A 14,911-nucleotide genomic window follows, 5' to 3' on the forward strand; every position below is an offset into this window, starting at 1 on the left:
TTGACACATTAATTTGCTAAACTACTTATGCAAATAATTCATTCATTCATAATTTATTTCTAAATGTTAATTCACTCCTTACTGCCTCTTATATTTATAGTCTATGTCTCACAGTACAAGATAAAAGTCTTGGAGAAGGTCAAGATCTTTAACCACATCGATCCAACCTGCAGAAAACATGGAAACAGCTTTGTAAAGCGGTTGCTGATCCAAAACATGGTTTAAACTTTGCTCACAAATGTCCATGCCTCTCACTCCCCAGGCAGCAGTTAGTGGCTAATAATAATAATCACATGAAGAAGATATTAAGTTAAAAGGTAGCTTCAAATTTTAGCTTAATGAGTGTTTTCTTGTCCCGCTGTTGAAAGGACAGCACAGAAAAGAACCGCAAATTATTTTGACAAGGATGTTTCATGGTAATTTTTTGTCAATTAACATGAAATACGTTACATAGTCTTTAATCATCCCTCACTTTTCTTTTCAACTTTAGGTCCGGGCTACAGGCTTTTTAGATCATATTTGCTGTGTCTTTAAAATAATTTTTTCTCTGAACAGTGTATGCATGTTCAGCTTATTGTTTGCCAAGCACCTGGCTGTACCTGAACATTTTCATAGAAATCTGTTGTTCATGCTTAATAGGCCACTTCACTCTGACCAGCTAGTTCATCACAGAGTTAATATATAACTTTCACTTTTAAAATCCCACCTTGTTTAAGACTCAAATTTTCACTTTTCAGTGCCAGTTTAGAGAAATTTTAATGTCTCAAAATAAATCTTTTAAATAAACTTTAGATCAACACTTGGCTTTTATTAGCTGCCACATCTGAAACAAAACATTTTGTGGTATGTTTTAGGTCTTAACCTCTGGGTAAAGTGTTTTTCAATGAAACATGTGGTTTAGTTTGTAAAAGTATTTTACCAATAGCAGACAATGATGCAGATCTGAACACAAATAATAAAAAAACTGCTATTTATTTAAACTTCATTGAAGAAACATACATTTTACCAAGCCTTACTTTTCTATTAGATATTTACTTGGATCAGATAATGTTAACATTTTCCATTTGGTAGTAACATCTTTCACTTGGGAAAGTGATGGTATGAAGTTGGGGAAAAAAACTAACTTTGAAATAAATAATATGTCTATAAAAAGTTTATAGATTAGTGTTTGCAGGAACCTCAATGACATTTTTAGGACTGGAGTTGTTTTAAGATGGCTGAAATCCTATTCGGACATGTCTCAACCCAGACTAGTACTAAAGTTCAGCACCAGGGACTATTAATCTGCGGTGAGTTTATGTTTGAGAGGATTTTAAAGTGAAAAACAGGAGAAGAAACAGAAAAAACATTAGCTTTTTATTTCCTAATGTTAAAGGAGCTATAGGTAATACTGGCACCTTGTGGCTCAAATTGGTACAATCAATCTAATATGCCGTTTTTAAACGGTGTGAAACCTTTCTGACTTTTTACATACACAGGAGAGGTATATGATGTTGTATTTTGTTCCATTTCTGGTCAGCTTCTCTTACTGGCTTCCATGTTAGCAGGCTGCTGCTCTTTTGCCAAGATAAAATACCAAATGCTACGCTCTGTGTTGCGAACCCTGGGAAATCTCCTATGATTGGCTCAGGAACCAGGAAGTAAACACAAACTACACTATGAACTGAAGTAGTTTTGGACCGTACCTGTAGGTTTGAAAATAGAAAAACGGGATGGAAGAGGACCCATTTTTACAGGGAATGTTACTTCCATCCCAGGTGGCAAATGAGAATGAAATTTATTGATCTTATTAGAGTAAATATCTGACTTATAGCTGCTTTAACACTGACTTATCTTTATTTTACTTTTTAAACAATTTTTGATCATTGACAACCTTATTTTCTTGCCTTTAAAATTACGCAGTTTCGAGGAACGCCCCTAACGGCTGCGCTGAAATAGCAGCGGCCGACTGGCTGCATTCCTTGGCAACGCAAGGCCTCAGTCAATCGTTCCCCCAAGATGTTTGTTAAGTGTATGTGATGGACGGTTGTACTGGAACTGAATTTTTGATTGCAATTGCAAATTGTAGTTGACAATATAATTGATTGATTGATTGATTGATTGATTGATTGCTAGACATCTACTTTAGAAAACAAGTTTTTACAGAAGACTAACATCCATACATCCATCGTCTTCCCCTTATCCGGTATCGGGTCGTGGGGGTAACAGGTCCATGAGAGAGATGCCAACATCCCTCTCATCTACCTGCTCATTCTGGGTCGTCCCAGGGGTCTGCTTCCCATGTGACTTGTCCAGAAAACTCCCAAAGGGAGGCAGCTAGGGGGCATCCTAAGATACCTGAACCCCTTCATCTGACTCCTTTCGATGCAGAGAAGCAGCGGCCCCATCTCTAAGGCTGAACCCAGCCACCCTCTAGGGCACATGCGTCAAACTCAAGGCCCGTGGGCCAAATTTGGCCCATCAAGGTAATTTATCGGGCCCTCAAGAGACAAAATAGGCATATCATGTCATAAAGTAGAGGCACATATTGTCTTAAAGTGTATAAACTGGCTAAAACTGTACCTCCTATAGTGAATGTTGATTTTTTTTTTATTGTTTAATAAGAGCATCCTGCCACGACGTCAGTTTTTCCACAACACATTAAAACAACCCAGAAATGTCCAAAAAGAGTAATGGTGAGGCAGAATGGTGAGAGTTTAGTGTAACTCAACCCAACATCAACATTTTCCCCCCTTTTTTTTGCAGCTAAAGTGTATAAACTGGGCCTAGGGGTACTACTTTTATGTAACTGGGAATTTTTTTTTTCACATTTTTGTTATGAATGCCAAAAGTGGCCAAATACCAGAAAGAGTGACATCCCAGCTCTAGAGGAAGCTTAATTCAGCCGCTTGTGTCCAGGATCTTGCTCTATTGGTCATGATTCTTTCCTCATGACCATAGGTGAGGACCATAATGTAGACAGACCGCTAAATCGAGAGCTTTGCTTTTAAACTCAAACAACAGACAGTGCCAACAATACTGCCGCGCCAACCGTCTGTCCATCTCCTGTTCCATTGTACCATCACTTTTGAACAAAACAAGATATTTAAACTCCTGTACTTGAGGCTGAGACTCACCCCAACCCAGAGGAGTCAATACACTTTTTCCAGTTGAGGACCATGGCCTCAGACTAAGAGGAGGTGACTCTGATCCCGGTCGCTTCACGCTCAGCAGTATTACGTGAAGAAACCATCAGAACCACCACATCATTCACTAAAAGATGTGATGGTGAAGCACCCTCTTCTCCATGACCACACCTTGAGAACATGTCCATGAACAACAGGTATATCGGCCGGCCCGTTCGCGGTCTGTAGTACAGCAGCAAGACCGGCCGGGTCTCTTTACTGGTGTTTATAGTCGCTTATTTTAGAGCCCAAATAAGCGACTCACAGAATTTACAAACGACTTTAGAAAAAAAAAAAAAACAAGCAGACATGGCAACATAGTCAAAACCCATTTCACACGATGACCGTAGCTATGCCCTGTGATAGACTGGCGACCTGTCCAGGGCGTACCCCGCCTCTCGCCCATTGACAGCTGGAGATAGGCACCAGCACTCCTCACCACCCCAACGGGGACAGACGTGTTAGATAATGGATGGATGGACCGTAGCTATTAGCTATTAGCAGTAGCTAATACATGGAGGACGTGTTTACATGTACACATTTATGATACTCCGAGGCTTCCATAGAGGCTGTTACGGCGACGTTGTTTGTAATTCATTTAGTTTGTAATTCATGTGTGAAAACCTTTAATGTTATGTGTGAAATCAATAATAAGTCTGAGCAGAATCTGTCATTCGGGGGACTGGTGTGGTCTGGACAGGATGTAAGGTTCTGGGTTCCAATCCCGGTCTGCCCCTCTGGGCCCCTGAGCAAGACCCTTAGCTCCAGAATGCTCCCCAGGTGTAGCACAGTGGCAGCCCATAGCTTCCTAAGAGTTGGCTTAAATGGCGAGTTTCACTGGAATTTATGTTTCAAACAAATAAAGATAATTATTCATTATTATTAAGCTGCCTTTGAGATAAATGGAAAAGATCTGACACAGGAGCTGAGAGATGTATCCTCAGCTGAACATCTATAGGAGGTTTTTAGTGAATATCACTTTTTTTTTTTTTTTTTTTTTAAAAGTGTTCTTCTTGATATTCTTTAAAGATTTCACAAAAAAGTGGCTTGCATCTTTAAAAATAAACCAAAAAATTCCAATAATCTTCATGAAAATGTTCAGGAACTGTATTGGAAATGAGAGAAAACGCAGCAAAGCTCCCCAGAAAAACTGTAAAACTCTTTTAGAGAGTCTGAAGAAAACTTTTGAACAACACTCTCAGGAACATTTGTCTCAATCAAAGTAAAAAGCAAAGGCATTAGTGATGATTCACGACTTTCTGTCCAACACACTCAGCTTATACAAACGCTGTATGTGTGCTGGCAAATACAGGCAAAGGTGAGCAAGGCAACAGCAAATCAGGCTCAATATAAAAACACAGACACTCGCCGGCCACTTTATTAGGTACGCCTGTATCATTGCTCTTTAACACAAATGGCAATCCAGCCGGTCACCCGGCAGCAACTCAACGCATTTAGATATCAAGGTGCGGTGGGTGAAGAACCGGGCCTCAGCACGGGGGAGTTTAAGTGACTTGGAGACGTTGGCCGTAGTTGTTGGTGCCAGGCGTGCAGAGATAAGAAATTTCACAACTTGTTAGAACCAAGGTCTGGAGTATAAAATCTCTGAGTGCAAGATTTCAACTGTAACATTCAGATGGTGGGGTCAACGACATGAAAGCATGGCTGCTTCCTGCCGGTTGTCAGCAGTTCAGGCTGGTGGTGGTTTAATGCCGTGTGGGGGATATTTCCCAGCCACGCTTCGGCTGCTTTAGTTCAAAATAGGCATCGTTTGAGAACGCCACAGCCTACCCAGGTACCCATCCCTTTACAGCCATGGTTTAGACTCTCATGGCAAAAACTTCATAATCAGATCAAACTGGCTTTTTGAATAACATGAGTTCCCTGTCCTCCAATGACCTCCCTACACTGCAAAACAGAACCAAATTAAGTACAAATCTTCTTAAAATTGGTGTATTAGTTCTTTATTTCAGTAGGTAAATAAGATAGTCTGCCAATGGAATAAGATTTTTGCACTTAAAATAGGAAGAACTCATCTCCATCAACTTATTTCAAGTGCAGTATATCTAATGATCTTATTTCAGAGTTAAAATGACTCTTTCCATTGGCAGATAATATTATTTACCTTCGGAAATCAAGGACAAATACACTAATTTCAAAATGTTACTTATTTTTAGTTCTGTTTTTGCAGTGCAGTCACCAGATCTCAATCCACCAGAGCACCTTTGGGAATTTGGTGGAAACGTTAGATTTTCACCATGGATGTAAGGATGAGAAATCTGCATCTAAATGGTCGATCGCATTACGGCACCTCTGAAGGGAAAAGAGGGACCCAGAACTAGGAAAGGCGTACCTAATAAAGCGGCCAGTGAGTTGATACGTCACACAAGCTGATGCATGATGATGTTCAACATGCAATGACAAAAAAAAAAAAAACACATGCTCAGTAAAACAAGGAGTAACTAATAATAAAAACAGCTAAAGGAGGAGCAGTTTTATGAGCATGCAGCTCCAACGGAGGGAGGCTAGAGAAAACTGACGACAAAACCAAAGCAGTGGGATGTGGCCGTAGTAGAACGTAGAAGTAAAAGTGCTGCTGTACCTGCTGACTCACCTTAGTCCATGGGTGGGCCTTGATCTGGGGGAATTTGAACTCAGTGTAGTTGGGGTTCATCTCACGGATCTGTTCTCGGGTTGGAGTACCAAGAACCTGGAAAGACACGGAGAAGCGTTAACCTCAACAGCATCGTGTCCTAAAATCTAACTTCCACGTGCTAAAAAATAAAAAAAAAATAAAAGTAGCACCGGGCTGCTTGTTACCTTAATAATTTCCACAAGCTGATCCACCCCACTGTCGCCAGGGAAGATTGGTTGTCCTAACAACAGCTCTGCCAGGACACAACCAGCTGACCACACGTCTGCAGGAGGAGGCGGGTCAACGAACAGAAGAGAGGGAGGAAAAAAACAACAAAAAATGAAAAAGAGGTCAGACACCAGAGCTGGTTTACTCTAGATGGATCGAGCTACAGAACAGCATCCCCGATACTGACTGTGACCCCTGGGGGGGGGGGGGGGGGGGGGGTGAGGCCTACCTATGCTGGAGGTGTAGTCAGTGGCACCGAAGATGAGCTCCGGGGCCCGGTAGTAGCGAGAGCAGATGTAGGACACGTTGGGCTCCCCGCGGACCAGCTGCTTCGCACTGCACACAGAAGAGAAGCGCATGACTGTGAGCATCACCGGCTCCTTCAGCCGAAAAAAAAAAGAAACCCGAGACAGGGGGGATTAGGGTTTAAATGGGTACGCAGGGGCTAGACCGGGATTTGGTGTGTGAAGGTGAGGAGGTCAGTGAGGCTTCTGCAGTGGAAGCGGTGCTTTTAAGGCACTTGGTGTAAAGAAATAAAGAGTCTGTTTCCTACAGTGGAGTCTGCAAAGAATGGACACAGTGATCTAAAAGTGTTGCATCAGACGCACAGAATAACGAAGAGTTAAAATATCTTTTAATATAATTTACATTGCGCTCTCTTTTCCTACTTAAATGATGGTTTGCAGACAGCTGGTGTGGTTGTTCTTCTGTGACCTCCTGGATGAATCGTAAATCTGCTCTTGGAGTGATTTTGGTAGCCTGAGCACATTTAGGGAGGCTCCTTGTTGTTTTCTCCATTTCATGGAGAGGTCAGGCTACCAAAATCATGTTACGACAAAGTAGGACTCTCTCTGTGGATCGCCGGAGGCCCAACGCCTAAGAAACCGTGCTTCAACACATTTCACACCGATTCATGTCAGTGGCTTTGTTTCTCGTCTCTCGTGTATTTTCTCCAGACCAGGACATAACATGAAGTAGGTTTAAACATCTCAAATAGCAACACTTTGTCCGGCAGGTATTATTTAAGTGATTCCTATAAATAGAAGGAAATTTTTCCACAATTTTTTTTTCTATTAATAAATTAAATCGTTTTCTTTCTCTTACACTTGACGATTAGAGAGATTTAAATATGAAAACGGAAGAAAGAAGGAAAAACTTTATTGTTCTGGGCAGCATTTAGACATTTATTTTCAACAAACATTCAAGCATTTAATGTTATGAGCTAAAACTATGACAATGTTGTCTATGCGTCACACTTAACACGTGAAACATTAACTATTTAAGACACAGATTTGAGGAATTGGGATTTCCACATTGTGGCAAACGTAAAGGAAACGTGTTCATCATGCTCTACTTTCTTATTTTACATACTTGAACACTAAAATAAATTAAAAGGTTGATCTCGAGGCACACGACTCCAACCAAGCTTGACACCCAGATTGTAACTAATGTGTCTGATGACTTTACTGCCATTTATTCACTACAGTTTATCCCTGCCGACTTCAACCATCGTCTATTTGCTGCTACAGAATACCGTCAAATTGTTCCATTTTCACCCACAGCTCCGTGGCGCAGCTTGTGCCTGTTAACAAAATGCTTTCTAAATTAAATTGACACTGACAATTCAATCAGGCCGGCGGAGCCCGGCTCAGCGTGTGCTCGCGCCGAGCAGGTCGGCACTGTGTACTCAGCTGAGTGACAGCGCCGTTGTTGATTAGAGCAGCGCGCTGCACCCATCGACCCCCCCACTTCACACATAAATGCCAATACGGCTCTGTGACGGCCTCCGTTGATGACTCAGTGGCATGTAACAGGCAGATCAATTTAAAGCTTCACGTCGCCTCTGTAGTTTAACACGTGATGCCTCAATCAGGTAGTCTTGTGATAAAATTGTTACTGATAAGGCGCCTGAAGCCATTGTTACACCAATTAAACAAAAAAAGCCAGTTGAAGCAAGAAATATCTTTAAAGCTGATAATTTCTAAAGATGCTTGTTGAGGCGTCAGAGACCTGAGGTTCACGTTTTTGCAGACAGATTGCAGGTTGTAGAGAAAATACATAAAATACATAAAGTTAAACAGAGTAGCACAGCCTAATCTCACTTATTCTGTGGTTTAGACCCGTCACCACATCTATTAATCTGTATCTCAGTCCTTGGGCAGGACACTTCACCCACAGTGCCTGCTGGCGGTGGTTCAGAGGGCCCGGTGGCGCCGATGTATGGCAGCCTTGCCTCTGTCAGTCTGCCCCAGGGCAGCTGTGACTACTAAAGCCGGGCGTACACTGTATGAGTTTTTGCCCTTTTCGGGACGATTCTTCAGTCGAGAATTGTTTGGATCGGGCCGAGTTTCAGCTTGATCGTGCGTCCTGCGCCGTGTAGTACACAGGGGGTAACGAGGGGCGATTCGCCTCTCATGACCACCTCACGATCAGGAATCGGACGATCGGATGAAAACCAAACATGTTTGAAAATCAGTCGGCTCTCCTGAGCGATCGAGTTACAAGCATCTGTGAGCCGATTTCCCCCAACCTCACGCACTGCGGACGCGCAAACAAGGAAATTCTTCTTCATCTTCTCAAACGAAAAAGAGAAGCATGATGGCGGTACGTGTGACATGGAGTCAAACTACGGAGGAGCAACCCTTAGAATTTCAAAAGCAGCGCATTTGTTTCTAGTGGGCCTCATATTTAACAGTCAGCATCAACACGTCCGCCTTTTTCTTCTTCTACTGTTGACGTTTGGCTTCCGGGTAGACTAGTCCGAGTAGCGCCATCTCTCTACGGGGCTGAGTCCGACAGGTTGTTTTTGAACGTACAGTGTGAGGAATCAGATCGTATCAGAGCGATGGGCCGCACAGTGTAATAACATATATCATGAGCAGTGAACTTTTAAACCCTGCGGTTTCGTCGTACAGTTTGAGCTGTATATGAGTACCGAGTGAAAATATTGTACAGTGTATGCCCGGCTTAACATAGCTCACCACCGTGAGGGTGTGAATGGGTGAATTACTGTATGTGAAGCGCTTTGGGGTCGTCGGACTACTAAAAGCGTTAAGCAACTACAAACAAATTCACCATTTATCCATTTTGGGCAGAATGTGCGCGCTGCCTCTCACCTGCCAAAGTCGCAGAGCTTGAGCACAGCCGTCTCTGGGTCGAGCAGCAGATTCTGGGGCTTGATGTCCCGGTGGCAGATCCCGAACGAGTGGATGTAAGCCAGGCTCCTGAACAGCTGGTACATGTACAACTACGCAGGGAAGAAGACACAGAGAGGCGGGTTAGAACGGCAGAGCAAGCAGGCAGCCGGCCATCACAAGAAACAAAGCATTCTGGGATGTGTTTGATTCAGGTCCAGCACGGGACATTTTGTCATCCAGTCCTTTTAAAGGACCGCATGTTGCAGAGATGAAACGAGACCTTATTCATCAATGAGTCAATATGAAACATCTAATTTGCATGAATACACAGGGGAAATGAGAAAAATACTGATTTGTGTATGTTTTATTAGTTTGAAGAGAAAGAACAGATTTTAAAAAGCAGACAATAGTCAAAACAGGTGAGATTGATTTTATTTTGGCTGATTTTATTGTATCTTAGCAATATTCTGTTCCAAAAATCCTACAAATGAGAATAAGTTCAAAGAGAAACGAGTAAATAATGGAACACATAAAAAAGTACTTAGAAATTATTCAGAGTCATGAATCTCAGAACAGATTATCTTCATTGTTGCACTTATTTCATGCATTTTATCTGTTTTTGTACTTTTATGTATTTGTGTTTCCCATTTTAGATCCAAGTAAAGTTTTGTATCAAACTAATTAGGGAAGTTAGACTTAGATAGATCGATAGAGAATTGGACTTCACACCCATTTGTCTTATCCAGAGTTTACTAACAGTCTTTTGGGTATAATAAGCTTTATTTTGTATTTAAGCACCACGATCTAAAAGCATTTCTTAAACTGAGATAGAAAAACTTGTTTAACACCAAAGGTCATCTTGGCCTGATATAAAAAGCAGAATCCACTAAGATTTCTAATCAGGAGGTTCAAAACAAAAGTGATAATCACAGCAGAAGAAATTTATGCTGCCTCATTATATGATTACTGAATAATAACAAAAAGCACGAAAAAAAAAAATCCTTTCCCTTCAGAATCTCTGAAAACGAGCAAAGTGCACTTCTTTTTGCCGTAATGCTTATGAAAACATTAATGAGTTCTTTATATACCTTAACATAGACCATGGGCAGCGTCTGCTTGGCTCGGCTGTAGTGTCTGGCCACTCTGTAGACGGTCTCGGGAACGTAGTCCAAAACCAGGTTCAGATACACCTCGTCTTTCTGTTGAACACAAGCAAAAACAAAGACATTTTGGTTAAAACTCATCATCCCAAAATAAGTCAGTAGAGCAAACGGGCAAATATTAAAGATCAATAATATAGTCATATCCAGGCGCATCTCGGTGGCCTGTTTAAATTTTCAGTGGGTTATCTCTCTCTCTCTCTCTCCGCCTGTCGCCATTTACAAGCTGATGTAACAGATTCTCACATCCTAAATGGGAATCCATTGTACCTCCCCGGAGGGCAGGAAACGCACAACTGTGCGTCACAACAGCCTGAACTCAAGCAGCGGACGCAGACAGTGATATCATTTCCTTCTTCCCTGGTCTGAACGAAGCGAGTGTTGAAGGGCAGTAAGGGGTGCGGGGTGGGGGTTATTGTAAGACTTCCTTTATCCTCTGAGCGCAACCTGACCTGCCCAAAACCAGGCAATCAGACAACAAGACAGAGACCGATAAGCGACAGCAAAAAATCCTGATACGGTCCGAGATGTGACAGTTAATGAGAGGACAGCTGTATTCTTGCTAAAGTGCTTTCTCCTTAATGGTTTTCCATACTCTACAGTCTCTTAACAGCACAGAGAGGAAGACATTAGTCTGCCCTATATTCATCCTGAGCACCCACTCCCCGCAGGTCTGTCAATGGCTGAGAGTCAATGAGTAATCCCCCTGAAGAGCCCCCCGGCCAGGCTCTGTGCTACACTTCTGTCAGCTCGCTGTCCTGCTGTCATACAACGGCCCTCCCAGGCTCAAAGCCAGATAACCAATTAGTTATGTTGGTCAATACTACAACCATGACTGAAACGATTCCTCTGGGGTTGGAAACAACTTTAACTTTCAGTAACACTTTGGTGAATAAAGTTAATTATCATATAAAATGTATAGTCTCCCATAAGCTTGGCCCTCTTATTAAGGATCTTCTTCTCTGGTAGCAGTTAGCCGAAGCAGCAAACACTAGCTAGCTTCTCTTTTGTATTTAAAGACCCAATACGGCCCGTAACATTTTTGTAACGTATACCATTTACTGTATATATTTCAAGCCAAACTTGAAAAACTTGTTAACTAAAAACAAATGCAAACAAACTCAGCCCTAAGCCTTGGTAGACTTGGATGCTACAGCTGATGCACTGCTGCCTCCTGGTGGTCGTCGTGACACATTACAACTAGTACGCTAAACTACCTACCAGCATTGCTGCCACCTAGTGGTAACAGTGACACATTACAAGCATGTTAAACCAGCTACCAGCATTGCTGCCTCCTGGTGGTAGTCGTGACGCATTACAACTAGCATGTTAAACCAGCTACTAGCATTGCTGCCCCCTGGTGGTAGTCGTGACGCATTACAACTAGCATGTTAAACCTGCTACTAGCATTGCATGAAGATTTCTCAATAACGCCACACTGTGGGTAGAAACAACGCTTTAGAGTCAAAGGCAGACAAAGGGACGTAAACATTAAGTGATTTTATTGTTGAAATTACACACCAGAATAAATATGTGATGCTTCGACATTCTCCCTTCCCTAAATGAGTGAGGTAAGAAATTAAAGGATGGCTTTTGGTCCTGGTTTTAATTTAGCACTTTGCTTCAAATTCAGAGACTAATGCTTTAGTTGTTTATGAATGAAGGATCACAAATGGATTAGAAGCTGCAACGACCAATATGGTCTCCGGCACGATTCTATTAATGTCACTGTAAATGTGGGAAAAAGTCTTTGTTGGGAACAATCGAATGTGTATGTGGATTAACTTGACATGCTAAAAATAATCCCATAATAATCAGTTTTTTATAGTGTTTTATGACTTTATCTCAGAAGTCATAAGGAAAGCGGAGTGTGGCCAGCTAGTTTTAATTGGTATTTTTTGTAGATTGCAATAAACAGAATAATGAATACTGTCAGGAAATCTGACTAACATTCTGCAGGTAAAAAAAACTAATAACCAAACTACAGGTAAAGTCTTCAGGAACAGCTCACAGAACCTGGAACAGGTCTGAGGTCTGTAGTGTTCACTCTCCCAACAAATACCTCCTGTAACACCCTGATGTGTGGAACAACTCGATCTACAGAGATCTAACAGTACCGTCTCTGTCACAGACACCACACGTTTCTCCCTCATGATAACCGGACAGAGCTGTGAGAATGAAGTGCCTAAAAATTCAGAGAGACACAGAGACAAGGCCACCTGTAGACTAAACACACGTTTTCTACAGTCCCATTCACTCTTTGGCAGAGAGGATTTGTCTTCCCCAGCCGAGCATGCATGTCTGCAGCCATTCCTCCCCATTGATAACGTTTGTGACGGCCAGGGAGCCGGTTCCGCCTCCTGCTAGCGCCATCGATGCTATATTTAGCCTAGCAACAGCGATGACTCACTTCCTGCCTCGCTGCAAAGCCACTTCCTTGGCTTCTTCCCAGAGGGATTGCCATGCAAAGCCCTGATTGGCTCTTTACACACTCCCAGCTAAATAATAACGCATCTAATTTAGGAGGGTTTAAAAAAAAAGATGCCCACAGCCACCTGAACAACTGGGTGAGCTTTCTTTCAATAACAATCTCCGGTTACACTTTCCTGAAGGCTGGATGGAATCAGGTCGACTTATAATAGACGGTTTGCACAGCTTATTCCAGCAGGTGTGGTTGTGCTTCATGTCGCATGCTCTCATTTACACACTGGATGAGTGAGCCCTCAGGAAGCACACGCATGATATCCACAGGATTAGGAAAAGCGAGCGGAGTCGTACATGTCGATGAGCGGGAAGATCACGAGTATAGCCAGAATGAGTCGGCACTTTGTCACAGACTAATGAAGAAGCTTCCAATGTGGCACTTGGAGGCGAAGGATAAGTTACTAAACATGTGCAGAGGACACAGTATGTCTCGCACTGCCATTGACCTTTCTCTTAGTGTCTACAAGTTAATCCTGTGCCAACTCTACCAGCTCGGTGATTAACCCGAGGCGGCGGCGCTCAGCCACATCCCGTCTGACAACAGCTGCACTCATTTGTCTAGAGTAAAAGCTGAGAGAGGGCGATGGTCGTTCAGGTATTTTTTTTTTTTTAGAGACTGCTCACATTTTTCAACAATTAATTTAATAACCTAATATATTGATTATTATTAAAATTATATTAAATAATTAGGGGTGCAAAAATTCGCCGTGGCCGGAGAAAAGTAAATCAGTCCCATGCTAGCAGTGGAGTCTGCCATGTGTCGAAGTGTCCGTGTAAAGGTAATATTTACAGATGACCTTAAATTTATCAACAGCCCTGGAAGAGTTAGCCTTAAAGTCGTTTTCAAAATTTAGTCAACATGTTTCTTTAGTCTGGAGGTAACCTGAAGGTTTCTGAGTGGCTGTGCCAGAGTGCTGACTAAAATCGGCTGGGCAATATTTTTAAAGGGAGATATAAATTAAGACTATATTGTTTATATCAAGATGGTTTGTGGTACATTATAATTATAGTTTTGGGTATTCCACTGGGTTACTTTTCAGCTGCTTCTCTTATTTATCTACAGAGCTTTGTTAAAATAAATTGCCCGTGACACATCTGGACTAATGCTTTGCTTCAGATTAGGGGTGAGCGATATAGACTTTAAATTTTATCACGATATATTGTGGTAATGTTGTGATAACGGTAAAGGTGATGATAAAAGACTATTTACAGCTTCTTGCAGTCTTTTTCAGGTAACTGTGACTGCATGTCAATTATAGCCCAATAAACCCAAATATAAAAACATAAAAAAAAAAAAAAAAAAAAAAAAATCAAGATTCATTTTGACTTTAGTTATAAGTGTAATTTTATTACCAAACTGCACACAGTAGTGATAACTGTATTTAATTATATGTTTGAATTTATTTATATTCATTGATGCTCAATAAATAAGTAAATGATCAATAAACCAACAGTGGAGAAAATAGAAAAAAAAATAATTCTGAAAATACTGGCAGTTTTGGGGGGGGGGGTTTCAAACACCACTAGTTAAAAAGATCAATCCAAATTATTATTATAAGACATTTTTCATAATTATAAAACAATACGATAAAGGCCCAGACCTAATTCAGAGATGTCTTTTTATAATTACTTCATGAAACCATATCAAGATAAATATCATATATCGGCGTTCCGCCTAAACATATCGAGATATTGATTTTTGGTCCATATCGCCCATCCCCACTGTGGGAGCTAAAGATTAGGGTGATGGTAAGGAGGCCTGCCAATCACAAACACTGGGAGCTCATCACCAAAGATAAATAGTGGAAATTCTACTATAAATATAACAAAGAGACTAATTCACTGTTGTAAAAAGCGTTTGGTTGGTGTAATGCCAATAAAGATTTTTTTAATAATCTCTGAGAAAGTGTAAATGATTTTTGACATAATTTCTAAACCAAATCAACAGAGCAGTTTTTTCTTTCTTCATATTCAGTGTTTCATACATTACCAATGGATCTATTTGGCTGTATTTCTCTCATAGATAAAGGCAATAATGGGGCAACTGCATTCATTCACCCTTTCCTTTTTCCCCCCACATAGAAAGTACGCCTGGGGATAGTG

The 14,911-nt window shown here is 41.4% G+C and overlaps 1 protein-coding gene across 4 annotated transcripts in view; it reads right to left on the reverse strand.

Annotated features, from left to right (window-relative positions):
• The window catches only part of gsk3ba (glycogen synthase kinase 3 beta, genome duplicate a), a 52,531-nt gene that overhangs the window by 5,888 nt on the left and 31,732 nt on the right, over positions 1 to 14,911 (reverse strand). For 2 of the 4 annotated variants that reach the window (XM_021322823.2, XM_012875096.3), the window contains exons 4-8: positions 10,253 to 10,363; positions 9,144 to 9,274; positions 6,257 to 6,363; positions 5,985 to 6,082; positions 5,767 to 5,874 (exon numbers count right to left, since the gene is read on the reverse strand). In XM_021322823.2, coding sequence (XP_021178498.2) covers positions 5,767 to 5,874; positions 5,985 to 6,082; positions 6,257 to 6,363; positions 9,144 to 9,274; positions 10,253 to 10,363 — 555 coding nt within the window. The remainder of the gene's footprint in view (positions 1 to 5,766; positions 5,875 to 5,984; positions 6,083 to 6,256; positions 6,364 to 9,143; positions 9,275 to 10,252; positions 10,364 to 14,911) is intronic. The other 2 variants (XM_021322824.2, XM_012875097.3) reach the window with 1 other exon arrangement.

Source organism: Fundulus heteroclitus, chromosome 7 (genome assembly GCF_011125445.2).
Source record: "Fundulus heteroclitus isolate FHET01 chromosome 7, MU-UCD_Fhet_4.1, whole genome shotgun sequence".
In the NCBI taxonomy this organism is placed as follows: domain Eukaryota; kingdom Metazoa; phylum Chordata; class Actinopteri; order Cyprinodontiformes; family Fundulidae; genus Fundulus; species Fundulus heteroclitus.